The sequence below is a fragment of the Geotrypetes seraphini genome, chromosome 6 (assembly GCF_902459505.1).
Source record: "Geotrypetes seraphini chromosome 6, aGeoSer1.1, whole genome shotgun sequence".
Lineage (NCBI taxonomy): Eukaryota > Metazoa > Chordata > Amphibia > Gymnophiona > Dermophiidae > Geotrypetes > Geotrypetes seraphini.
In genome coordinates, this window is record NC_047089.1 from 28073828 (window position 1) to 28101520 (window position 27693).

Sequence of the window (27693 nt, forward strand, 5' to 3'; positions counted from 1 at the left end):
GTTTTCTGCCATGGCTTCTGGTGGATTTCTTGCCTGGCGGGGTTTTGTATGATCTTGCTTTTTCTTCTGGTTATATATTATCTGATCAGCCCCTGGGCTCTTTCTTTGGGTTTCCATTGATTGATTCCGGCTTGGTGGCTGTTCTGGAGGCTGGGAAGGGGGTGGGACTTTGGGCCCTTTGGTATACCCTCTCTGGAGTGGTGGAGTGGTGTGTCTTGGAGGGTGTGGGAGGGGGGGAGGGGGTTCTAGGTGTGGGGGTTGGGGTGGTGGGAGGGGGCTTGGTTGTGGGTGGGATTGGGGGGGTTTGTGAGGGGGGTGTTGAGGATGTGGGTTTTGGTATGTTGGGGGGGTTGGGTGGGAGGAGGGAATGGGGAGTTCAGGAGGGAGGGAGGGAGGGAGGAGGCTCCTGACTGTGAGTCTGTTGCTGATTCATGTGGGGAAGTGAGGTGGAGACTGGGCTGCTGGGGGATGGGCTGGGACCCTCGGCAGCTGTTTTGTGCTCTTTTTCTCTTTTGGTATCTCTGGTTCTTTTTTTCTCTATTATGCCTGTTAAGAAGGGTGTGTCCTGGAATGTCTCTGGTATCAATTCTCCTATCAAGAGAACTAAGATCTTGCAGTGCCTAGCCAGACATCAGGCTGATATAGCTGGCCTGCAGGAGACTAAGCTCAATGAACGGGAACATGGTAAATTGTGCCAATCCTGGGTGGGGTAGTGTTACTCGGCCTCCTACTCTAAAACCAGGGCTGGGGGTGGCTCTTTTGATTCGCAAATCAGTGTCTTTTACTGCATCTAGGGTCCTCTCAGATCCAGAGGGCCACTATGTTATTGTTCAGGGTTCTCTTTATCAACGCCCAGTAATTTTGGTGTCCGTATATGCTCCCAACAGTGCACAGCGGTCCTTTTATAAGACACTATTGGGGGTACTGCTGTCTGTATCACAAATCCATGAGTCTCAGAAAATCTTTATGGGGGATTTTAATTCTATACTAGATCCGCTTCTGGATTCCTCTAAGGGATCATCTCCCAACTCCGGTAGGTCGGATAATGGGCTTGCTGCTTGGCTGGAGGCTTTGGATCTAGTGGATGTTTGGCGGACCCTATACCCAGGGGAGCGGGATTTCACTCACACATCTAAAGTGCATGGTTCCTCCTCTCGAATAGATTATATTTTTCTCTCGCGCTCCTCTTTTTATGCGGTTCATGCGGCTGAGATTGGAGTACTGGCTATTTCGGATCACACTATGGTGTGGATGGACATAAGCTTCTCAGCTGGCACCATGGGGGGAGGGAAGCACTGGCGATTTCCGATAGCGCTTTATTTGGACCCGGATTTTAAATCTTACTTGGAGCAGAAGTGGCGGGACTATGTAGAATTTAATGGGGACCATGAGGATAATGGAACTTTGTTTTGGGAGGTGGCCAAGGCGGTGCTCAGAGGGGCAGTGATAGCTTACTGTGCGCGCCGTAAGAAAATGCTTGCGGAAAATATCTTGGTTCTTGAACGCAAGGTGCGGGACAGTAGAATTTTGGTCCTTCGGAATCCTACCCTGTCTCATAAGCATGCTTTTCAGATGGCCCAGTCAGCACTCCACGCATTTCTTCATGAGAGGGCCCATAAATCCCTTTTCTATTATAAGTACTGATTACACCGTTTTGGTAATAGGCCGGGTAGAATGCTGGCCCAGATGACTAAGGCGAGGCGGGGTGCCACCTTGATTACCTCGCTTAAAGATGATGGGGGAAGGTTGGTCACGGATCAGTCTCAGATGGAACAGCTTTTTGTTACCTTTTATAGATCTTTATATACAGCGGAAGTAGTGGGTCGAGGGGCTCAGATTCGGGCATTTTTGGACTCTTTGCCCTTACCTAAGCTGTCAGCGGTGGACTCGGATGTCTTGGCTTCCCCCATAACCCGAGAGGAGGTGTTGGATGTTCTCAAGCATCTACCTCTTTGTAAATCTCCAGGCCCGGACGGCTTTGGGGGGGGGGAATTCTATCGTCTTCTTCAGGGGTATGTGGCTGATCCGTTACGGGGCTATTTTGAAAGAGCAGCTGAGGTAGGGCAGTTTCCTCTGGGAGCGAATCGAGCGCTGATTACTGTATTGCCTAAACCGGGAAAAGACCCCTTGCTTGTGGGCTCCTATAGACCTATTTCGCTTATTAATGTTGATCTAAAAATTTTAGTTCGGGTTCTGGCTAATCGTTTGGCCCAGTTTGTTCCCTCTTTGGTGGGTGCAGATCAGGTAGGTTTTGTGCGGGGGCGATTAGCAGGTCACAATGTTAGGAAGCTCCTCCTTGCTTTGGCCCATTGTGTTTCTCGGCAGCAACCAGCGCTGGCTATTAGTTTTGACTCCGAAAAGGCCTTTGATAGAGTAGAGTGGGCTTTTTTATTCCCCTTGTTGCGATATTATGGGTTGGAGGGGTTCTTTATGAGAGCTCTTGGAGCCCTTTATTCTCACCCAGTGGCGGCCGTATTGGTTAATGGGGTAGCTTCTCCAGACTTTGTTCTCCAGCGAGGCACTCGCCAGGGCTGCCCCTTGTCCCCTCTGCTTTATATATTGTTTTTGGAGCCTTTGTTGATTTCCCTTCGATGCCATCCTCAGATAGCTGGAGTAGAGCTGGGGAATTCCTCTCTGCGCTGCATGGCTTTTGCCGATGACATTATGGTCATGTTGACTGACCCAGTTTCAGGTCTCCCTAGATTATTGGAGATGTTTCACCAGTTTGGGGTAATCTCGGGCCTCAAACTCAATGTGTCTAAATCGGAGGCACTTCCTCTCCATATTAGTATCTCGCATGCGTGGGCTGATTTCCCGCTCCGGGAAGCACCACAGCAGGTAAAATATCTGGGGGTTCTGATACCGTCTTCCCTCACACGACTCTATGAGATCAATGTAAAGCCCCTGCTCCGGAGCACGGTGGAGCTCCTTCACTTGTGGGGTGATTTGCCGGTATCCCTTGCGGGGCGTATATTTTTGTACAATATGATGATAGTCCCTCGGGGCTTTATCTGTTTCAAACTCTTCCGCTGTGGTTGCGGACCGGGGACCTAGCTCAGTTGTATAGGGCTTTGAGGACTTTCTTGTGGCGTGGGCGCCGGCCTCGGCTATCTCTTCGTATTTTGATGTTGCCTGAGTCGCAGGGGGGATTTGGACTGCTAGACATTCGCACCTATAATCTGGCATGTGGGACTAGATTGATTTGGGACTGGTGTATGGAGAGCTCTTCTTTTTTAATGTTTTCCGTGGACAGGGGTTTTTTACACCCTATCTCTGGGTTGTTTTTGCTGCATGCTCCTGCTGCCCAGTTGGACTCTGTCTACAGGGGACATATTGTTTGGGCTTATATGAGACACATTTGGAAATTACTGTGTAAGCATCTGGGCATCCACTCTAATATCACTCCTCTACTCCCGCTGGTGGGTAATTTGCATTTTAAACCGGGCAATGACAGCAAGGTATTTCGGATTTGGCATGCCCATGGAATTCGTAGACTGGGGGATGTTCTCTCCAATGGGGGCGTTCTTCTTTCCTCTGCCGAATTGGGATCGCTGTATGGGCTGGATAGGGTGGATGCTTTCGGCTACCTCCAGCTCCGACATTATGTTCTTAGCTTCTCTGGGGATCGATTGAGCGGATTGGTGGCACGGGATCTTGGGAGGTATTTGGCGTTGGGGGAGGATGCGGCTCCACGTCTTCGATATTATGTTGCTGCTCTGGGCCCCCCTTTACAGACCGAATGAGCTGATTGGTTGGCAGGGGCGTGGAGTGCTGACTTGGGCTGCATAGTTCCGTCTGAATTGATTTCTCGCTGCTTTGTCTATGTACGCACCATATCATGTAACATGTTACATAGGGAACAAGAATATAAATTCCTTCACAGAGCTTTTATTTCCCCTCACAGAGCACACCGGGCCGGTATTGCAGATCATGCGGGGTGTCCCAAATGTCCTATTAATCCTGCTTCCCTGGGGCATATGTTTTGGGAGTGCCCCTCAGTGGGAGCCTTTTGGCAGCGTGTCTGGACCTACTTGTCCTCATTGGTTCCTGGGATCCCGAGATGTAATCCCTGTGGAGCTCTTTTTTACCAAGAGGCGGAGCTTCCTGGGTGCACTGTTGGGCAGCGGCAGTTGCTTTCTAAGGCCCTTTTGTTGGCTAAGAAAGCCATTTTGACTTTTTGGCGAGAGCCGCATGCTCCCTCTTTCTCTTGATGGCAGGGGTCCATGTATGACTTAGCCCTCTTGGAAAGACGGGCTGCGGGCACTCGAGATGAACGCAGGTGGTCTCGCTTTCAGGATATCTGGGAGGCATATTGGCTGACCCTTCCCCATCGCGAGAGGAGTCTCCTATTGAACTGCTAGCCTATATTGGGGTCTTCTGTCCTCTTAGGTACTTTCCCTCTTCAGGCTCCTTTTTCAGTGGATTCTATTCAGGGGTTCCTTTCTCTTTCTTTTTCACCTCTTCTTCCCTCTGGACTTAGTTCTCCTCATTCTTGGCAGCCATTTTCTACTAGCAGCTGCAAGGGGTAAGAGTGAGTGAGCTTCACTCCTGCCCTCATCACCCCCACCAGACCACCAGGATACAAAGGTAGGCCCATTGGGGTTTACCTAGATTGGGGGGGGGGGCTGCATCAGGGGGTGCTAGAGGATGATCACAGATGTTTAAAAAAAACAACAACAAAAAGGGTGCCAGACAATATTCAGTGCCTGGGTTGACCTGATTCAAGCTTGGAATCTTGACTTGACAAGCACATTGATTATGAACAAAGTTAAGGGTGTACTATGAGAAAGACTTTTTTGTGTTCACAAGCAGGAATGAGTCAAGCACACAGAGTTCAGAACTTAAAAGGGCAATTCTATAAAATAGGCACTAAATTTATAAGCCCTTTGGGCCAGATTGCAGCTCCTGACTTCGGAACTGCGCATAATTTTTTTTTAATGGCTTAATTGGTATGGTAATTACTAAGATCTGACTCTTCCTCTCTGAGCACACTACCAAAACACTTATTCATATCCTCAAAAACCTCACACTTAGACTACTGCAATTCGGTACTCTGAGGCCTTCCACTTAGCATCTCGCTCTCCTCCAATCCATCCAGTATTCGGCTGTACAACTCATATTCTGGGAGAACTGCTTTACTTACGTTACCCCTCTCCTAAAGCCACTTCATTGGCTTCCCATCCATTTCTAAATACAATTCAAGCTCCTCTTACCTACAAATGCACTCACTTAGCTGCCCTTCACTATCTCTCTTCCCTCCCCCATGAGCTCTTCTCAGCCAATAAGTCCCTTCTGTCTGTGCGCTTCTCTTCTTCCTCCAACTCCAGACTCAGTCCCTTCTACCTTGCTGCACTTTATGCTTGGAACAAGCTGCCCGAATCTCCACGGCAGCCTCCGTCTCTGGCAGTGTTCAAGGCCCAGTTAAAAGCTGACCTCTTTGAGAGTGCTTTTGACTCCTAACTCCTCTCACCTTGAATTCTGCATCTCCAACCCTATGTCATGTCTGTCCAAGTTAGATTGTAAGCTCTTCCTAGCAAGGACCATTTATAAATGTAAATATGTACAGCGCTGCGTACGCCTTTCACTTGTAGTAGTAGTAATTGACAGTTTTCGGCTAATAAAAAAAAAGACTAATTAAGAATTCCATGTGGAACTCTTAGGATGCCTAGCGATGCCTAAGTTGAGGCACTTAGTGACACCTAACTATACCTACCTGAAAAGTAGGCATCGTTAGGGGTAGATAATAGGTGTGGTATAACTTAGGCATTGCTAGGTGTGCGAGATAGGCACCGGTAAATTAGGCCTAATGTACCGGCACCTACCTCTGTGGTGCCTAGCGATGCTTAAGTCTGCTTAGGCATGTCTAGCCATGATTCTATAAGTGATGCCTAGGGTTGATTGACAACCGTGCAGAGCGGCCTACAATATAGGCATATAGAATCTGGCCCTTGTGTGTCTAAATGTTTAGAATACTAACATATTCACATGCAGGGGTGCACTTATCCACATATATACCAGTATGCTTAACGTGACCATTTATTTTTTTCATCAAAATGGGACATCTTTAATTGTCAGTCCTGCCCCCAATCCCACCCCCAATTTCTTCATTTTTCATGTATACATAATATCTTATTAATTCATAATGGTAACCATAAAAATTTTAAAAAAACACAAAGCACACTATATGTAGAGAAAATATTAATTATCATGTATATTTGGGGGGGTTTCAAATATGTCAAGGCAGATGACTTTAAAATATGCAATGTCACCTCAGTAACTTTAGAAAAATAGACAAATATAGTGCAAAATATTGACAGCAGATATAAATTCTCAAAACTGACACATTTTGATCACTAAATTTAAAATAAAATCATTTTTCCTACCTTTGCTGTCTGGTGATTTCATGAGTTTCTGGTTGTGTTTCCTTCTTACTGTGCATCCTTTCTTTCATTTCTTTCTTTCTTTCTGCACTCAGGCCCAAAAACTATCCCTTTCTATTCTCTCCCTCCTTCCTTCCTATATACTTAGTGCCCCCAGTGCCTCCTTCCTTTGTCCTTAGTGCCTCCTTCCTATGTCCTTAGTGCCCCCAGTGCCTCCTTCCCATGTCCTTAGTGCCCCCAGTGCTCCTTCCTAAGTGCCCCTTCCCATGTCCTTAGTGCCCCCAGTGCCTCCTTCCCATGTCCTTAGTGCCCCCAGTGCTCCTTCCTAAGTGCCCCTTCCCATGTCCTTAGTTCCCCCAGTGCTCCTTCCTATGTCCTTAGTGCTCCCAGTGCCCCTTCCCATGTCCTTAGTGCCCCCAGTGCTCCTTCCTATGTCCTTAGTGCTCCCAGTGCCCATTCCCATGTCCTTAGTTCCCCTTCCCATGTCCTTAGTGCCCCCAGTGCCTACTTCCCATGTCTTTAGTACTCTCGGTGCCTCCTTCCTATGTCCTTAGTGCCCCTTCCTATGTCCTTAGTGCTCCCAGTGCCTCCTTCCAATGTCAGTGCCCCCAGTGCTCCTTCCTATGTCCTCCTCACTGTCTTTCAGCCTTTGTCTCATCCCCTCCCACGAAGCTAGCCAGCCTACCTCCCTCCCTCCCTGCCATGCTAAAACCAGCCTGCCTGCCTCTCTCCCTCCTTCCAGCACCTAAGCCTGTCCCACCCCCAGACCGGCCCTCGCTGCTGCTGCTACCTACCCGCCTGGCCTACCGCCACTTCAAACACTCCCTCCTGGTCCTCCACCGCTGCTGTCCGCTGCAACTATAGCAAAAGAAGGTCTAGGCACCGTCCCATAAACCTTCTTCCTGATGTTAATTCTGACGCAGGAGAGGAAGTTCCGGGCCAGCCAGGCAGCGATTGGCTGGCCCAGAACTTCTTCCCTGATGTCAGAATTGATGTCGGGAAGAAGGTTTCTGGGCCGGCACCTGGACCTTCTTTTGCTTTAGTTGCAGTGGGGGGCGGGTGGCAGCGGTGGTGGACCGGGAGGGTGTTTGAAGTGGCGGTAGGCCAGGCGGTTAGGTAGTCCGGGAGGGGGGAGGGGAGCAGGCTTCAGCGTTGGCGCTGGAGGGAGGGAGGGGAAGCAATTGCATGTCCCGTTGTCCCCACGAACAGCTTCGGGACTCTGTCTCTGAAAACGGGACATTTCGGTGTCCCAAAGCTGTGCATGGGGACAATGGGACAGGGGATCAAAAAATGGGACGGTCCCGTTCAAAACAGGACGCATGCTCGCTCACCTTATGTATGCTGCCTAAATGCTGTTTCTTATTATCTCTCCAAACCATTTTCAATAAGTGGAGTATGTGCCCTCCTACCAACAGATGAGAGATTGAGAACTATTGAGTGATATCATGATATAAACACTTATGCAGCCCAAAGATGGCCAGTATTTCTCAATCTCCTGGGTGTGCAGCCCTTGTTGAATCTGGCCTGGTTTGAATGTGTCCTTTTGGCCCCATATATGAAAGAAAAGGTGAAACAGCAGGCAAAACAGCAAAATAATAATGTGAGGGGCTTCTTTGTGCCCGGTTTTCCTGCTCTGGGGATGCATTCTTCATTTTTTGGATCATTCCCTTCTCTCCTGACCTGTGCCTCAGCCCTCTTCCCCTGCTACTGGGAGAGGCTCCTTGAATGCCTCCCAGGATCAGAAGGAAACAGCTGCCAAAACAAAAAGACGATTTTTATAGGTACCATCAGGCCTATATTTTACGTCAAGATATGTATTGGGTCCTCCCGGATCTCATTGAATATACTCCTGATTGGTTATATTTGGAATGGCGACTCATGTTTCCTTTACATCTTTCTCATGTTCTCAGTATCAAGATGCCCAGATTATACAAAGAAAATAGAATTTTAATGGATACTTGGAAAACATTAAGACTTGTTAGTAATTTAACAGCAATTTCTATTAATAACTCAACTAATCAATCCATATGGCTAAACTCCAAAATTCAAATTGGCGGTTTCAAGGTCGTCTGGAAACATTGGATAATTGCAGGAATTAGAACTTTAAATGATGTAATTTTTAATGGTAAACTGCTGGATTTTACACAATTGCAACATAAATTTGGGCTTCACAAATCACAATATTTTCGTTGGTTGCAATTGAAGCAGGCCATTCAGGCAGGGTTTCCTGAATGGAAAAATTTGAATAGTATAGAATTTTTATGTTTTCAGGCGGACTTTCTGGGACATCAGGACACGCAGTGGTATAAAACTATTAGTGATTTGGTTAAAAAAAAGCCTAAAAATACTCTTAGGGATATTTGGAGCATTGAGATTAAACATAATATTTCAGCATCTCAATGGCCACAAATTTGGTCTTGGAGAATGAGATGTACAATGTCAGCGTCTATGAAAAAACTTGGTTTTTCTTGTTACATAGAGCTTTTTGGACCCCAGTTAGATTGCAAAAGTTAAATAGTTCTTTGTCTAATAGATGCTGGCATTGTAATCTGGATGTAGGGACTTTGGATCATCTTTTGTTCTATTGTCCCCAAATCTTAGCCTTTTGGAACTCAATCTTGGATCAAGTAAATTGTTTATTGGAAATCCATGTAGCGTTATCTTATGATACTGTGCTTTTTGGTATGTCTATGAGAAAAAAGAGTCAGATATCAATATGTAATAACAAACTTTTATTGATTTTGACTGGAGTTGCCATCCAACATATTACTAATAACTGGAAAGATCATACATAGTAGGCTCAGTTTTAAGTTTTGGTGGAATTCAGTATGTCATATATATAGAATGGAAAGATCAATAGCGGTACAGAATGGAAATTATAAAAATTTTATTAAAATTTGGAAGCCATTAACGTCCTTTTGTCATGATTGATGCCATTTTTCTAATAATTTTCTATTAATTATGTAAGATTTAGGTTTGGGTGGGGGGTGAAAGTATAATAATTAGAGGGATTCGAGGGTGGGAGGGGGAGGTTTATATTTTTAATTATAAGATATAATGATAAGATGCACAAGTGCTTAGATTTATTTTATTTATTATAAATTTTTGTACACTAGATGAAAGTTTTAAAATGAATAAAGAATTAAAAAAAAAAAAGACGATGGATCCTTATTTGGAAAACTGCGCTGCTGTGCTTCTTGCTCAATGTGGCACATGGTCACTTGGCAGCCGTTGCTGCATTTCTGGTGAGTCACTGCTGCCTGCTTTGGGGTTGCAGGGGACTCCCAGCAGCATTTGAAAATCAACTTACGTGGCTGCAGAAGAAAATACCCATCCAGCAGAGCTGCCCCAACAAGATTCAGAGGGAAAAATGCTAGCAGAAAGCACTGTAGTTTTCTTCTGTTTTTTTCACGGCAGTTGTATTACTGCTCTAGGCCTTTTGTATGAAGCAAGGCTTGTCAGTCCCCTATTCTCTGGAACCCACGGCTGCAAAAAGGGTCTCTCAGTCCAAGAGACAGTGCTTATCAGAAAAATAGGATCTGGATAATATGGTTTCAGAGAATATCTGAGAGAGATGGTGGAAGCTGAATGACAGTTTCTTGATGCAGTCCTATGAATTGGCAGACCCATGGCTCACCTTTCTCAGCTTCCTTTGACAGAATTGGAGAGTTTCAAATTACCAAAGGTGGATGTGCTAGTCACAGCTATTACCAAGAAAACGGCAATTCCTGTTGAAGGGAGAGTAGCAATAAAGGATCCTCAGCATCGAAGAATGGAAGCCCACCTGAAGAGATCCTTTGTTCTGGCATAATAAGTGACCGTCTGTGAAGATTATAAACTAAACTAAACCTTAAGTTTGTATACCGCATCATCTCCATAAAGATTATGTGGCTCAAACCTATTTTTGCTGGGCAGAAAGACTTCCAGATTCCCTGGAGGATGTCATAAACTTGGGGTTAGGTACAGCCTTTTTGGCAGTCATTATGGAGCTCAAAAAAGATAGATGTCCAAAAGACAGCATAAACAAGCACTTGAAAGCTGACTTTCTGGACATCTAGCAGGACTTCTAACTCACTGTGTGTCCAGAATAGAAATGGGTGTTTTGGAAGGTGGGGAATGGGCAGGAGTTTGGCAGGCTTAGATTTGGACGTCCTGAAGCTATAATCAAACCTTTCCCTGTCTGTCTTGGACAGAACTTTAGAAGTTTTCACCTAGATCTGTTTGAGAAGTGTATAAGTGCCAAAAGGGTACCCAAATTGACCAGATGACTACTGGAGGAATTAAGTAATGACCCTCCACACACTCCCTCAGTGGTCATTAACACCCCCCCCCCCCAAATTTTTGAACAAAACAGTAAATACCTGGCTCTAGAACAGCAGCACTTGGTATAGGAAAGCCTAGTAGAGCATCACATAAGTGTCATAAGTAGTCAGGTGGGTGGGCTAGTGAACTATAGAGAGGAGAAGCCAGGCCCATAATCCACTCTAAACTACTACATTTATGGTAGACAGTGAGAGTCCACCAAAACTCTTCAAAACCCTACAATTCCTCTGTATAGGTGCCATCTACAGCCATAAGGGCTATTGGGGTGGTGGTGGACAGGTGGGTATATTAGTTTTAGGGCAGTTTTGCAGGGCTCACATATATTAGACGGGGTTATGGTGCGATGTAGTGTCATGTGAAAAAATTAGGACACCCCATGAAATATTCAGTTCTTTCTTAAGAAATGTTCACATATCGATGTCAAATATTTTTTTTATTTATCTCTGGAAAAGAAAGTGATGTAATTGCAGGTAAACAACAAAAAATTTTCTTTATTTACTCATGAAACAAAAAGATATCCACAAAAATGTGTGTTCTAACTGAGGAATAAATTAGGACACCCCCACATATCCTCCAATTTAAAGTGGCTTAAATTACACACAGGTGTATCACATTAGGTGCACATGATTAAAACACTGTTACTCAGCATTTTGAAGGAGGTTTGCCGTACTTAAACCTCAGACATTTAGTTTGGTGTGCTCATGACTGCTGTAGTGAGAGTTACACCATGGTGAGATCAAAAGAACTATCTGAGGCCTTCAGAAAAAAGATTATAGCAGCTTATAAGTTTGGTAAGGGATTTAAAAGATCTTGAAAGAATTTGACATTAGCCACAGTCTGGAAAATAGTGTACAAGTGGAGGACTTTCCAAACAACTGCCAACATGCCAAGGTCTGGGCGTCCAAGCAAGCTGACTCCCAGAGCAGATTGCAAGATGCTAAAAGAGGTCTCCAAAAACCCTAAACTGTCATCATGGGAATTACAGCAGGCTCTTGCTACTGTTGATGTGAAAGTGCATGTCTCTACAATTAGAAAAAGACTGCACAAATTTAACTTGCATGGGAGGTGTGCAAGGAGGAAACCTTTGCTCTCTAAGAGAAACATCAAGGCCAGACTGAAGTTTGCCAGAGAGAACATAGCCAAACGCCAGGACTTCTGGAATAATGTTCTATGGACAGATGAGTCTAAAATTGAATTATTTGAACACCAGAAAAAGAGGACATGTTTGGTGTACACCAAATACAGCATTCCAGGAAAAGAACCTCAAACCAACTATGAATTCTACCGTATATCAGAGGGAGCTTGAGGAACATGTGAGACCATCTGTAAGAAAATTAAAACTGAAGCAGAACTGTTGGTAGGAGGACATATACCCACTCATCAGGAATGGTCTGAAGAGTATGAAGGAATGAAATTAACAGGCAAGATCTAATTTTTCTTTTTGGTTTCTCAATTATTTTTTTTTTATATTTTTTTAATATTCTTTCATGTTGAAAGAGTAGAATATGTTGAGTAGCCCTTAAAATGTGAAAAATATACAAGGGGGTGAAGACTGTGGTAAGGCACTATCCCTATCTTTTACTAAGTCTGATAGCGTGGGCTGACGTATTAAATGCTCCAATGCCCTTAGGGATTGAATGGGCGTCAGAGCATGTGCCATACGGCACTCGCTCCCACAGCTTAGTAAAAGGGGCCTATGGGAGCAATTCTAGGAGCCAGCATGGTAGGAGCCTTCTATAATGGCACCTGAGCATCCAGGTTCCATTATAGAATACTAGCGCGGTATTTGCACACTTAATATTTATGCACATAAGTGTGGGTGCCTGAATGTAGGGACATACGTAAGAGTATTCTGTAAGTTATTTGCATAAGTGGGAGTCCTGTCCATGTTCTGCCAATTTTGTGCACTCCCTTGCATTTACAAGCTATGCCTCTTAAGCATGTTGATGCAAAGTAGCACTTAAATACCCTGCTGGGTAAGTGTACATTTACATGTATAAATGTTTTTATTTTGTACTTTTAAGTATATAAAGGCATGTGCATTCTGATGCCTAGTTATAGAATTACTCTTCGCATGTGGTTCCATGATGTACAAATCTGTTTATGACAAATATCCATTTTTAAATGTGTTCTACTATACAGCTAAAATCTATGGGCCAAATTTTCAGGCAGCATTGTTAAGTGTTGGTGCCGGCACTTAACATAGCTCATCCGTTCAGCACCATTGTTTGTATAAATAGTGGTGCTGAATATGTAGCAATGCGCTCACTGTGCTTGCACTATCTATGTTGTAACTTACACTTATAGAACGTAAATCTATACATTGGTGCCTCGAATTATTGTGCCCATTGCAATTCTGTAACGTCATTTAGACATGCTTAAGATGTTATAGAATACTAGGGTAAACCTGCTTTGGTATTCCAAAAGTTAAGCGCGATCACTTATGCCGGGTCAGTGGTTGGTGTAAATGGGAGTGCCTAAGTAACATGCGAAACTCATTGGGCTCCTTTTACTAAGGTGCGCTAGCGTTTTTAGTGCGTGCAAACCTTGCGCTAAACGAAAAATACTAACGCAAGCTCTATGGAGGCATTGGTGTCTAGCACACCTTAGTAAAAGGAACCCATAGTATTCTATAAATTTGTGCATGTCACTTGGTGCCAGACCCACGGCATGTCCATGCCCCCTTGAAGTTACACACTATAGCATTTGCGTGCTATTTTATAGAATAGCACATAATGCTCTTTGGTGTATTTCTGCCAGTTAAGGCAAGACGTGTAACTGTGTATATCCATTTAAAAAATTGCTCTTTAGTGGCTGAATATCACTTGTATTCAGATAAGTTTGTTGCATAATTACAATTGAATATTGTCCCATATAAGTTTTTGAAAAGCTAGCCTAGTTTCTTGGCCTATTTCAGAGCTGTTCTAGATACAGTGAACACTTTTCATTGGAGAACTTGAAGTCGGAAAAGGAAAGCAAGGATGGTATCGAGCTCTCAAGACCATTAAACACATTGCAGAGAAGTAAGTGCTTGAATTTTGTTTTAAAAAGTTTTCCGTGGTTACTGTGGATGGGCAGACTAGATGGGCCAGTTGGCCTTTATCTGCCGCCATGTTTCTAAGAGCAGTATAACAGACATACAAAACCAATGAATTACTGTGCTTTGATCTGGTTATTTACAGCTTAATTCTCTATTCCCCTCTTCTACAAATCCGTGCAGTAATGGCCCGAAGCCCATAGAGATTTAAAGGGCTTTGGGGCTGTTGCTGTGCGGCAGCCGCTAGCGTGGCTTTGTAGAGGAGGGAGTATATGGTGCTAAAAACTGTGCATGGAAATTTGGTTGCATGTGCACGCCCAATTTCTGCCCTCAATTTAATTGAAGAACAAGCCAATTAGTGCCAATAATTGCATATTAATGATCCATTACATTAGTGATTTCTATTCCGCCAATACCTTACGGTTCAAGGCGGATTACATAAAAGTTTTCAGAGATTACATAAAAGTTTACAGGAGTGTAGCATAAGAGATGTCATAAGAGTTACATAAGAATTACCAAAGAGTTGTCGAGATCTTAAGGTGGTAAGTGTTGGGTAAATAGAGGCATTTTAGCATTAGTTGGGTAGTTAGAAGCATATTAGAGTATATTAAGGGTATAGAGTGGGTAGGTGAGGTTTGGGTAGGAACTGGTCGTGTTAGATAGGTTTTATGTATTTTTTGAAGAGTAGGGTTTTAGTATCTTTCTTGAAGGTTTTGTAGTCTGTGGTCGATGATAACAGAATAGTGATTTGTCTGTCCAGTTTAGCTACTTTGGTGGCTATTAATTATCAGTGCTAATTGGCATCAATTAAAATTTATGCACACAATTGTTAGCACCAGTATCTATGCGTGGATCTGAAAAGGAGATGCAGCCATTGGAGAGGCATGGGTGGATCGGAGTTTTCTTAGAATTTACATACAGGCCCTCTTTAATCAAGCTGCATAAGCAGTAAAAGCTCTGATGCTCATAGAATTCCAATGCTTATAGTGTATGGAAGATCCATGTGTAATTTAGGCAAGAGAATTTGCATCAGATTTTACTTGGTATAAATCCTCACGCCTAAAAGTGAGCCCAGATCCCTGTACCAAGCACTATTCTATAAACAGCACCCAACTTTAAATGGTATTTATAAGAATAATGCTTAGCTCAAAATTATATTGGTGCTGAATTTTCAGTGTCACATACAGAATCGAGTTGTGGAACTTGAATTTGAAAAGGCAGGCTACAAATTCAAATTAAATTATTATCAGGTTCATATTGATTCTGGCAATCTCCCATGGTACCCATAAATTCAGTGATGGTGCTGTATCCGGTTTCCAGAATTGAATTGCTGGTCTGTTTTTGGCCATCCGGGACATAGCCAGTAAGTCTCAAAGATATACTATCCTTTTAGGTGGGTGTCTTTGGCTGCTGAACTTAACTGTCGAGCTTCTGAATATTGGTGGTGACCGGCTATGTCGCATGAGATAGCCGGCTATTCCTCATTGGATATGGGTAGATAGCAGGCTATGTGCTATTTAGCTGGCCAGGAGCTGTTCCTGGCTGACTAGATAGGGCTGAATATAGGCATCTATGAGTTTGATACTCATAAGCAGTAATGTCATTTGAACTTTAACTTCAACTTTTAGGGGTCCTTTTATCAAGCTGCGGTAGGGGTTTAATGCGCATAATACCGCACATTAAACCGCCTGTCGTGCTAGCCGCTAACGCCTGTATTGAGCAGGAGTTGGTTTTTTAGCTGGCAACGGGGGTTAGCGCGTGATGAAATGTCCAACGTGCTAACCTCGCTAGCGCGTCTTGATAAAAGGACCCCTTAGTCAATTGTACATCTTTCATACACATTACATTACATTAATGACTTCTATTCCGCCTGTACCTTGCAGTTCTAAGCGGATTACAACAAAAAGATAACTGGACATTTCCAGGAATAGGAATACAATTAACGACGAAGGGCCTAATACATTTTCAGGAAGAGGAATACAGTTAAAGGCGTTAGGTCTAAATCACATTTTGAAGGGAGGATCCTAAGAAGGGGAGAGAGGGGGGAAGAGTGTGGTTAGGAAATTAGGATGTATTTCTTGAATAGTATGGTTTTGATTTCTTTATTCATATTTCAACTGTATTATTAAATATAGATATAAAAAAATTAAAACAGATCTTTCTTTCACCCCTGGGCTATGGGTTTTAAGGGTCATCATCAGATGTGATTCAAAAAGCTGATGCCCCACAACAGAAATTTTCAGGTGTGGAGCATTTTGGAACTGAATAGATTAAAGCAGTGTCTGTTCAGTGGTCTGATTTTGCGATTGTGAGGAAAGGGTTGACCATGTTGAAATCTGTGCATCCAACAAGATCAATGGCGGATCCCTGCTTGTCTTCCATAATTAAGAAATTGGATAGACTTGTGATTCCTTCTTTGACCACCATTGCTAATAAATCTTTAGAAACCAATATAATACCAAGAGTTGCTGAAAATTGTAGCAACTAAGCCTGTGTTGAAGAAAGAACATTTGGATGAAACTATTTTTGAGAATTATAGGCTAATTGCGGTAGTGACTTTTGCAGGGAAGATCATTGAAAAAGAAGTTTTAAAACAGTTGAAAGTACTTAGGTAGCTGATTTGCACAATCTTTCCCACAATAACTGATCTCTAGAGCTGTTAGACACCAGTTTTTAACTTTGCTAGTTCTACTCAAATTGTAGCATTTTTAATAATTGTAAACCGCATAGAGCTCACGGTCCTGTGGTATATAAACTGTTATTATTAATATTAATAATTTTGTTGTCATCAGTATGGTTTTCGATCAGGCTATAGTGTTGAAACATTGTTGGTTTCTGCTATAGATGAATTGAGATTGGATTTGGATAAAAATGTGTTGCTAGACATGTTATCAGCTTTTGATACTGTGGACAGAACTGCATTTTATTAGGAAATTGGGGATAAAAATGTGTTGCTAGATGTGTTATCAGCTTTTGATACTGTGGACAGTTGCATTTTATTAGGAAAATTGGCAGCAATGGAGATTGGTGGATCAATATATGCTTGGTTTGCCACTTACTTTCAGGACTGGTCAACTTGGGTAAAGAGTAGAGGAAGTGTTTCTAAGATTATGCTGATATGTAAAAGAGTACTGCAGGGATCAGCAATCTTTATTTTTGAGTTCTTTCATTAATCCAGGGTGTATACCATCCGGTCCAGGTGATTTACTGCTTTTTTAACTTGTCAGTTTGGCTCAGTATGTCTTTTGGATTCACTGAGATTTGTTTCATTGCCTCTGAATTGTCACCCTTGAATACCATTTCTGGTACAGATAGATCTCTTACATGCTTCTCAATAAACACTGAAGCAGGTGTGGATCCAAGATGGCGGAAGGGAAGGTCAGCTGAGCAGTTCGGTGCAGCCGTTCGTGCGATTTTTTCAGATTTCCCTTTGTCCGAGAGAGGAAAATTACCTTTTAGGATGCCGAAGAGGAGGAGCCGTAGTTCCGATGGAGCCTCACGGCGACCTGGCCCGGCCCAAATCGGCAACATCAATGAGCTCCTGCGCCGAATGCAGGGAATGTCATTGTCATCCTCATTAGAGATGCCCTGTAGCAAGACAGTGGCGATCTCCCCAGGACTTGAGATCTCATTGAGCCCCGACGTAAGAGCGCCCCCCCCTCTCCCTCAGACCACCAGCTCTCCGTGAGAGGAGGAGCAATCGGAAGGCGGTGTGCTCCCTTCCCTGGAGGCTTTGGACATCGAACCGAGGAGTTTGGATTTGGACTCTCTACAGCTGCAGGAGAGTCCTTTAGAGCCTGAGGTGTTTGTTCAGAGGAGGACCTGTGAACGGGAGAACTGCCAACAAGAGGAGAAGCCGACTGGTGAGGATGTTAAAATTCAACTTGAAAAATCTTTCCTAATATTAAAGAAACCTCAAGAGAACTCTGGACGCTATTTGGGATCTCAATTAAGCCCCTGGTACAATTGGAACAAAAAGTAAATATTCAAGAAGTTGATATTAAAAATCTTAAAACTGAATTACAAGAACTTAAAAAGTCTAATGTTACCTCTAAACAGATTACAGAAACATTGGTGAGAGATAATATAAATCTGAGAAGGAAAGTGGAGACTTTAGAAAATCTATCTCGTAATAATAACCTCAGATTGATTAACTTTCCCAGAGTTGCAACAACAACTCCTAGAGACGTGTTGAAACGTTATTTGACAGAGGTCTTAGAGATTTCAGAAGAATTGTTGCCACCATTTACCCAGGTTTATTATTTGCCTACATGGAGAGAAAAAAACCAGCAAGCGGAAAAATTGCAAGATGAGCAACAGCCAACTAATATTACAATGTTACTGGAACGCTCAGATAGGGAAATGGCAGAACCGGCAACACTTCTCTTTACAGTAGCATTAGCACCAGACAAAAACTGGTTGCTTAGACTTTTCTTTAAAAATAAATTAAAATAATTTCTTGGATACAAGATACAAATGGGCGGAGAAATGGCAGATGAAGTTCAACGTGGAGAAATGCAAGGTAATGCATTTAGGCAGTAAGAATAAGGAATACGAGTACAGAATGTCAGGTGCAACTCTGGGAAAAAGTGAACAAGAAAGGGACCTGGGTGTACTGATAGATAGGACCCTGAAGCCGTCGGCACAATGTGCGGCAGCGGCAAAGAAGGCAAATAGAATGTTGGGCATGATAAAGAAAGGAATCTCGAGTAGATCGGAGAAAGTTATAATGCCGCTTTATAGGGCAATGGTCAGACCCCACTTGGAATACTGCGTCCAACATTGGTCTCCCTACCTAAAGAAGGATATAAAACTGCTGGAGAGGGTGCAGAGGCGAGCAACTAAACTAGTGAAGGGTATGGAGAAACTGGAATATGAGGATCGACTTAAAACACTGGGATTGTTCTCCCTTGAGAAAAGGAGACTGTGTGGGGATATGATCGAGACCTTCAAAATACTGAAAGGAATCGACAAAATAGAGCAGAGAAGATTATTTACATTGTCCAATTTGACAGGGACAAGAGGACATGAAATGAAGCTAAGGGGGGACAAGTTCAGGACTAATGTCAGGAAGTTCTGCTTCACACAGAGAGTGGTTGACATCTGGAATACTCTCCCAGGGGAGATTATTGCGGAATCGACAGTCCTAGGCTTCAAAAGCAAACTAGATGCATATCTCCTTGAGAGAGGCATATAAAGATATGGTTGGCTATAAAATAAGCCAGGTGTATACCTGGCAGGGCCTCCGCGTGTGCGGATCGCCGGACTTGATGGACCGAAGGTCTGATCCGGAGATGGCGCTTCTTATGTTCTTAAATGTTTCCAGATCTGGCACGAGACACACAAAAACATTGACGTTAATTTTTGACTTTAAAACCGGGTGTTACTTCTTTAGGGGCAACCTTTTTTCTTCGTCACCCATGTAAACGCGTGATACAGTATCAAGTGCAAAAATATGTTTTCTATGATCCTACCCAGCTGACACCTTTCTTGACGGCCGCTCGCTTGAGAGCAGAGATAATATGATTGCTCATTGTTTAAATTTGGACACTTCCTTCAGTTGACCATGTTCCACATTTTCTTTTTTTCATTGTCATTTATATCTTTTTAAATAACTCGTTGAATCTAAATCTTGGATCCCATCATTATTGAGGACTTGAGTTGAAGTTAAGTTTTAATTTAATTTTGTTATTGTTTATTTATGTTATTATGTTTATTTGTTACATTTGCTTATTTACTTAACTCAACTTTTCTGTACAAGTGGATACTTGATAATATTTATATGAAAATCTGATAATAAATAAATAAATAAATAAACACTGAAGCAAAGTGTCTCCACTATAGGCATATCTTTCCTAAGTGACACTTTCCTTCCTTGATGATTTAACAGTTCCACTAACCTGCACTTCAGATAGTTATATTCCTTAACTACAGTTTACCAACCAACATTTAATGTTCTTATGTGATTGTTCTCCTTAAAAGAAGTATCACAGTTTGGCTCTGAGATGTTCTGTATCTGATGATTTTGCCTGCATTTTTCTCATGAAGGAACTGTGTCTGGTGGCATGGGTGAACACATAATTACTGAGAGAGGAGGAAAAATGGGACGCAACCTCCATGATTTGGGGATCAATACTAGAACAAACATGGCACATGTGAAGGAAAGCAAATCAGGTAAAGCTGATTGGTGTATTTTTTATATATATACTATGGGCCATGCTCCATATAACAAGAGTGTTTTTCAAAAGCCATTTATACAGGTAAAAGCACTATTTAAAAAATCCCCCACATTGTGAAATTTGTTGATCTACTGTGCATGTACTTTTATAATTTAGCAGAGGTGCTTCTAGGAGTTGAGTTAGGGTAGGGATTACCGCAAGATGCAAAGTTTTGTGTTTTCAAAATTGCATTGTTTTACTTGGAAAAAATACCTACAGGAAAAAGTAGTTGAAAGTCTGTGAAGATACATTTTTAAGCAGTTTTCAAGGTTAATGTTTGTGTGTACTTTCAGTTTAAATATTGGAGCATAAGTAATATGTAGAAAGAAAGAAAAGAAAATAAGATGATGCCTTTTTATTGGACTGACAATACATTTTTGATGAGCTTTCAAATGCAATCCTCCTTCAGCGCAGAAATTCAGAATGAACAAATGATGACCTATCTAATATAATAAAACGATAAGCCGCGCATGCGCACTTTCTAAGCGTGGGTCCGTTTTCCGTGAGCTGTAGTGACCCATAGGAAGTGCGCATGCGCGGCTTACGGTCTGGCCTCACGCGAGGCAAGACAACTGCGCGCCCTTCTCTGCTCTCCACCTGCAGAGCGGCGGCTGCCGCCTGCTAGCACACCCTGCCCTCTCCAGCCAGCCAACGATCACCTCCACAGCGCGGAACAAGTCGATGACTCCCCCCTCCCGCACCAACCGCTGCCGCTCCTGTTTGAAGCGGCCTGATGAGGTTCGCGGCCGGCTGTAGCGAACCTCGCAGGCCGCTCTCCACATGAAGCACGTTCCCTCTGACGCAATCGCATATGGAAAACGGCCTGCGAGGTTCAAAACAGCCGCCCATGAACCTAAGCAGGCCGCTTTGAACAGGAACAGGAGCGGCAGCGGCGGCACTCCCCCCTCCTTTCAGCGGCCGGCAAACAACATGGAGGACTGCTTCCGGGAGGAATCGGCTTCCAGCCTCATATCTCAGGCCTGAACCGCGACTCAAAGGGGAGAGGATATGCTGGATGGAGGGAGCAAGACAGATACTGGTTAGAAGACTGAAAATAAAGGGGGAAGAGAGAGAAAGAGAAGATGCTGGAAGGGAGGAGTTAGCAAAAAAACAAACAAACCCAAAAAAAAACCTCCCAAAAAAACAAACAACTGGAGAAATAGAAGCAGATAGAGATGCAGAAAAATAAATGGAGGAAAACTGAAAGATAAGGTTAAAGTCTGAGATGGATATAGGAGAGGAAGTGAAGACAGGAATGAGAGAAGAGCCAGATAGACTGCAAACCCTGGTAAGAAAATTGAGAGAAGAGAGCAGAAACTGGGATAAATATGAATAAAATGGCCAGACAATAAAAGTAGAAAAAAAGAATTTTATTTTTAATTTCATTAACAGAAAATGCAGTTTTACTGTAAATTTGCACTGCTTTCTTTTTATATTCCAAAGTGTATTGTGTTTTTTCTCTTTCTCTGGTGTTGAACTGCATATTGCTGGACAGGGGGATCAGGAAGAGGTGCTGATGGACAAGGGGAGGAATGAAGGGAGGCCTACTGCTGGACAGGGGGAGCAGGAAGAGGTGCTGATGGATGAGGGAGCAGGAAGAGGGGTGAGGTAAAATAAAGGGAGAAGGGCTGCTGTTGGATAAGATGAGCAGTGATGGGGTGGGGGAGGTAAAAGGAAGGGAGAATGAACAGGGGGAGCAGACAAGAGGTGGTGGTGGACAGCCAAGGAAAAAAAAGAAAGAAAGATAGAAATATAGAAAGCGGCTAAGGAGAGAGAAAAAGAAATAAAGACAGACACACACACACACACATATTCTAGCACCTGTTAATTTAACGGGCTATAAGACTAGTATTAGAATATAAGCATTCCTTTGTGAAACAATATCAGAATAGTGACCTATTTCCGATCTGAAGAAGAAAGGTTACCTTTGAAAGCTCATCATAAAATGTTTTAAATTAGTCCTTTAAAAGGGTATCATTTTATTTTATTTCTTTGTATTACCTTTAAAAGTGGACTAACTTGGCTACCCTACCACTTTACCAATATTGGAGCAAAAGCCATAGATGAAAGTACCTGAAGTATTGCAGAAATTTGGATGATTCAAAAATTGTTCCTAGATGACCTATTGTAGTAGCTATGATTTTCCTATCATCTCTCAAGACCATTTTGATGAGTGGATATATGAACTTTTATCAAAAGAGGGAGACTGAGAACTACTGACTTATCCTATAAGGCACTGTGAAGCTCTGGATTATCCAGTATTTCTCATTTTCTCAGCAGAGGTAGGTGAGTGCCTGTGCAACTCTCAGTATTGGTCCTTATGATGGATCTGCCATTATGGTCCCATACAGAAAAAAATTAAATCTAGCACTGACAATAGCCAAAAAAAATGAAAACATATCAAAAGAGAATAAACTTGTTTCAGTTACAGTAGCCTTAGCTGATTTAGGGCCTGGCCACTTGGTTATTTTCTGTCTGTGGGTGCACGTTCCATTTCTCAGATGCCTCCTGTCCCCCAATCCGCCTCTGGAGTGCACCTGTAACTTGGCCTCCTTCTCCTGTCCTATGGAAGAGGTTCCTTGAGAGCCTCCCAAGGAAATAAGGGAATATCCTTAAAAATGATTTGAGAAGTTTTGACCTAGTGGGGGTATGAATGGTGGGAGCCAGATACCATGGAGTCTATTAGAATGCAATGTCAGCCCCAGCAGTGATGCTGTGCTGGTTGCACAGCACAGTGTATTGTGTCTTCAGTCAGAAGCTTTTGCTAGCCCTGTGCCAGGTCAGCATCTGGGAAATATGAGCTTCAGAGTACCTCAGTACATCCTGCACGTTTGGCATAGTCAATTCTGGATGAGCAGCTTGCGAAGGAGAAGTCCAACCTGGTCTGTCCTCAGTCACTCACAGTGGCAGGAGACTCACAAGCACTGAAAAAAAAGCCTCCAAGACAAGAACTGACAGTTTCTCTAGCTCCATGTTTACTGGAGTTTGTTCTTTAATTACATGAATCATTTTTCTTTTAGCAGAGTCAGCTGGTTCTTATGCAGCTGGAACTTTCTGGATGCCGGGAGCTAGAGGGTTCAAGAAGCCTCATTCATCTACCCTGCAGGATGTGGCATAAGTGGAATTCATGGATTCACTGGCATCCTTAGAGCAGGGATTCAGACAGGGTGGATTTTTGGGACAAGGATCTGAAGAACAGGATCTTCCAGGTGAGGACCCTTTAGTGGTCTGATTTTTTGGTGCCTGGAACTTCCTTGGTTGATTTCCTAAGTCCTCTAGTTTCTAGATCATCAAGAAAGGGAACCCTCTCTTAAAGAAATAGGGAAGCTTCTGGTGCAAAAAGCACATCAGTCTTGACCAGTGGATCTCAAGGAAATGGTGGGTGTTGAATGGCAGTCCTTGGATGCTGTGTTGAGAATTGGGAGAACAATGACAAGGATTTACCAGCTTCCCTTGCCAGACCTGAAGAGGTGTACATTACCTAAGGTAGACGCACTACTCACGGCAGTCACTAAGAAGACAACTGCTCCAAACAAAGGTGGAGCAGCGCTGAAGGATCCTCAGTACCACAGGATGGAAGCTCTCTTAAAGAGGTCCTTTGAGGTTTCAGCCTTAGCATTGCACTTCCATCTGTGGAGGTTACATGACTCAGGTTAATTTTCATTAGGCTGAGCTGCTGCTGGACCTTCCAAGTGAGAGTTCAGGTCTCATGGATACTTTGTATCAGTTGGTGCATGCTTCAGCAAAGAATTTAGTCTTAGCTGCAGCAGAGAGGCATTTTATTTGGCGACATAACTGGCCTGCAGATATGGCCTTCAAAGTGCACCTGAGTCGGTTGCTGTTCAAGAGTAAGTCCTTGTTTGGTGAGGATTTGAATAAATTGGTTAAGGATCTAGGACACTAATGTTTTTCACCTCCCTGAGGATAAGTTGCATTCGGTTGCCAGTTTGTTGGCAAGAGGATATTTTTCAGATGCTCAGAGTTTTCATCCAGGCAGGGTATCTGATTCTCAATAGAGTAAGTTTTGGAATAGGAGGCAATCCTTTCAATCCTTTTGCATGACCCAAAGAAGATGATTGGAGGAGATTAAAGAACATCTGGCTCTTCCTGATACTCCCAATGAAGGTGTGGGAGTCCATTCTCCAAAGGTTCCACTAGGGGACAGATTACAGAATTTTTAATGAGAGGTTAGCCCACATCACCTCAGACCTGTGAGTCTTGGAGGTCATTCAGCATGGCTATTGCCTAGGGTTTTCAGTGGCATCTGTCCAGTGCATTTGTAGTTCTTTCCTGTAAGTGTTCTTGAAAGGGCATTGCTGTGCAGCAGATGTTGGACACCCTTCTAACACTACGAGTTGTGATCCTGGTTCCACCAGACCAGAGAGGTTCTGGCATTTATTCCATTTATTGTGTGATGCTAAAAAAAAAGACACTTTTTGACCAATGTTGAATCTCAAAAAAGGCAATCAAATGCTAAGGCTTTCTTTTTTCTGCATGGAGACACTCTATTATGTCCTAATAATGGTGAGACGCAGAGAGTTCTTGACATCCCTGGATCTGTCAGAGGCATATCTGCTAATTCTTATCCAGCCAGATCATTAGAAGGTCTTGCATTTTGCAATCTTAGATGAACATTTCCACCTAAATTGCAATATGATAAAGAAGATGGAACTCCTCTTGTATGAGGAAAGACTAAAAAGATTAGGGCTCTTCAGCTTGGAAAAGAGACAGCTGAGGGGAGATATGATTGAAGTCTACAAAATCTTAAGTAGTGTAGAATGGGTATAAGTGAATTGATTTTTTTCTTCATCAAAAATTATAAAGACTAAGGGACACTCGATGAAGTTACAGGGAAATAATTTTAAAACCAATAAGAGGAAATATTTTTTTCACTCAGAGAATAGTTAAGCTCTGGAATACATTGCCAGAGGTTGTGATAATAGTGGTTAAGGTAGCTGGTTTTTAAAAAGGATTGGACAAGTTCCTGGATGAAAAGTCCATAATTTGCTAGTGAGACAGACATGGGGGAAGCCACTGTTTGCTCTGGGATTGGTAGCATAGAATGTTGCTACTATATGGGTTTTTGCCAGGTATTTGTGACCTGGATTAGCCACTGTGGAAACAGGATGCTGGGCTAGAGGACCATTGATCTGACCCAGTATGGTTATTTTTATGTTCTTATTCTTAAGAAATCAGATTAAGAAGATTTGTGAGGCTGTGGCTGTGTAGAAAATCTCACACATGGTCAGAAATCCTGGGATTTTCTCAGCTCTGTGACTATTGATCTGACCTAATATGGCTATTCTTGTGTTCCTTTTGGTTTGAGAATCTTCTCCAAAGTGATGGTTGTGGTAGCAGCACATCTAAGGAAGCAGAGCATTTTGGTTTACTCTAATCTGGACAGTTGGTTGATTTGGGTGAAGTCCTTTGAGGAGAGCTCTAACATCACAGATTGTATGGTCCAACTGCTTCAACACCTCAATCTCAGTCCTAATCTGGAATACAGGGTTTGTTTCAATACTGAAGAGGGCAAGGTCTTTCTTCTGGATAACAGAATTCAAAAGATCCCCCCCCCCCATTATTCAAAGCTATTTAACCAGCCAGAAACAGCTGCTGACTGGTTAAATAGCATTTAACCAGCTAACTGCAAATATTCAGCGCAAGATAACCAGCTATATCTCATGATAATTGGCTATATTCAGTGCTGACCGGGATCAGGAAGTGGCGTCAGTGGGAGAATTGAGGTTGGCACAACAGCAGAAAGGAGATGCTGCCTGCAAGTTTTGAAGAGATAAGCAGCAGAGAACGACTATGGGGGAGGGTGGATGCAGTGGTAAAGGACCACGGGAGATGTAGATGCAGCGAGAAGAGTGCAACGAGGTCATTGGGTCAGAGGAGAACGAGACACTGGAAAAGGTAATGCCGATCACTTTGGGGAAAATTTCCTGTAGCGCAGCGCCTATCTCCTGTGCAGGTCTCGTGTACCCTGGTGAGATAGGATGAGAGGTGCCCGAGGCAGTGGCACTCCTCCCCCACCCTTGTCTCTGTTCCCCATCCCATCCGCTCCTTCTCTGCCCCCTCCTGCCGTGCCCCTTCCCTTCCCCCATACTCTAACATTTCCCGGCACGAGGAGCAACCCCAACCTGCTGCTCGCACCAACGTCGGCTCTTCTTCTGATGACACTTCCTAGGCACGGGTCCAGGAAGAGCCACCGCTGGTGCGAGCAGCAGGTTGGGGTTGCTGCTCACACTGGGAACGTTAAAGAGGTACGGGGGAAGGGGTGCATGTGCAGTAGTAGGGGCGGGGCAGGGAAGGAGCGGAGAGGAGAATAGGTGCCGGTGTCTCCACCAAGACAGCGCCTGGGGCGGATGGCCCCCCCTTACTATGCCACTGCCTGGGGGTACACATACTGCTTGCTGGAAAACTCTACCTGTAGTTCATCCGGTGGGAACTCCTACACATTCTCAGGACATGCCTAAACCTTATAGCTCCTTTACATTGCGGCTGCATTCCCCTGCTGTCATCTGAGAACACTTGCTTTGTAGTAGGCTAGAGAGCATGCACTTTTCTGTTGCAAACTAGATAGTCCATGTAGTCTTGTTCTAGCATGATCATATTCTCTACTTCTCTTTGTGCACTTCATGTAATTGTTTCAGTATTAAAATGGTTCGTGTTCAACAGGATCAAGTGGCATTCCACTGAAAATGGTCACAAACCTCTTTGGGCTAGGTTTGCCCAACACATGGCGACTGTTCCAGTACCATGTGACATTTAGCCCAGCATTTGAATCCAGACGCTTGAAGGTTGCCTTGCTCTATTGCCACAGTGAGCTGCTTGGTAAAGCCAAAGCATTTGATGGAGCCATCCTTTTCTTGTCCCACAAACTGGAAAATGAGGTAAAGGCTTTATTGTTAAAACTATTCTGAATGCTAGTTTGCTCAGTTATTGTACCTGATATTTTTGCAGCCAGACTCTGATATCTTAGACAATGATAGTGTTAAAGTAGTTTTGTGGAAGGCATTATTCTATAATTGGTGCTGAATTCAGACATCATGAGGAATTTCAATTAAAAATTGGATTTCCAAGGAGCTCTTTTACTAAAGGGTGCTAAGCCCTTAATGTGCGGTTAGTTCACGAGAACAGGCTAAAGCACAAATGCGTTACAGCTGTATTTTCCCTGTTATTGAGGCTAAACCAAGTGCTAAGAATTTTCTAAAAATATTTTTGGGGAGCAGGTACGTTTGCATTAACCAGCTAATGTGTTATGATTAGTGTGTACTAACTGGTTAATGCAGCTGTAAGGCATGAGCATTTGGCGCTAAACCTGCTTTAAGTGTTTGCAGGTCTTGCATGCTATTGACAATATTAGTGCATAACCTGAACAAATCAAAAAGAAAATGCATTAAAGAACTCACCAACCCCCCTTTTACGAAGCCGCTTTAGGCTTTTTTATCGCCAGCTGCAGTGGTATTAGCCTTGACACTCATAGGAATTCTATGGGTGTCGGAGCTAATACCACCACAGCTTGTGATTAAAAAGCCTAATGCAGCTTCATAAATGCCTGTGTTAAGCTGCATTACTTGCAAATTTTAACATGCTTTGGTAAAAGGGCTTTTGAGTTTGATTGTCTAATTCTGGATGGTGATTTACAAATAAAAATAGAGGTTAAGTAGGAAAAGAATTACTATATCTTAGAAAGTAAAAAGAGATGGTATTATCGGGTCCAGTATATTCA

General features: G+C 43.3%; 1 protein-coding gene across 3 annotated transcripts in view; it reads left to right on the top strand.

Moving 5' to 3' along the window:
* Positions 1-27693, top strand: part of PIWIL4 (piwi like RNA-mediated gene silencing 4) — a 211334-nt gene that overhangs the window by 13849 nt on the left and 169792 nt on the right. For all 3 annotated transcript variants that reach the window (XM_033947501.1, XM_033947500.1, XM_033947502.1), the window contains exons 3-5: positions 13621-13726; positions 19789-19914; positions 26640-26854. In XM_033947501.1, coding sequence (XP_033803392.1) covers positions 13621-13726; positions 19789-19914; positions 26640-26854 — 447 coding nt within the window. The remainder of the gene's footprint in view (positions 1-13620; positions 13727-19788; positions 19915-26639; positions 26855-27693) is intronic.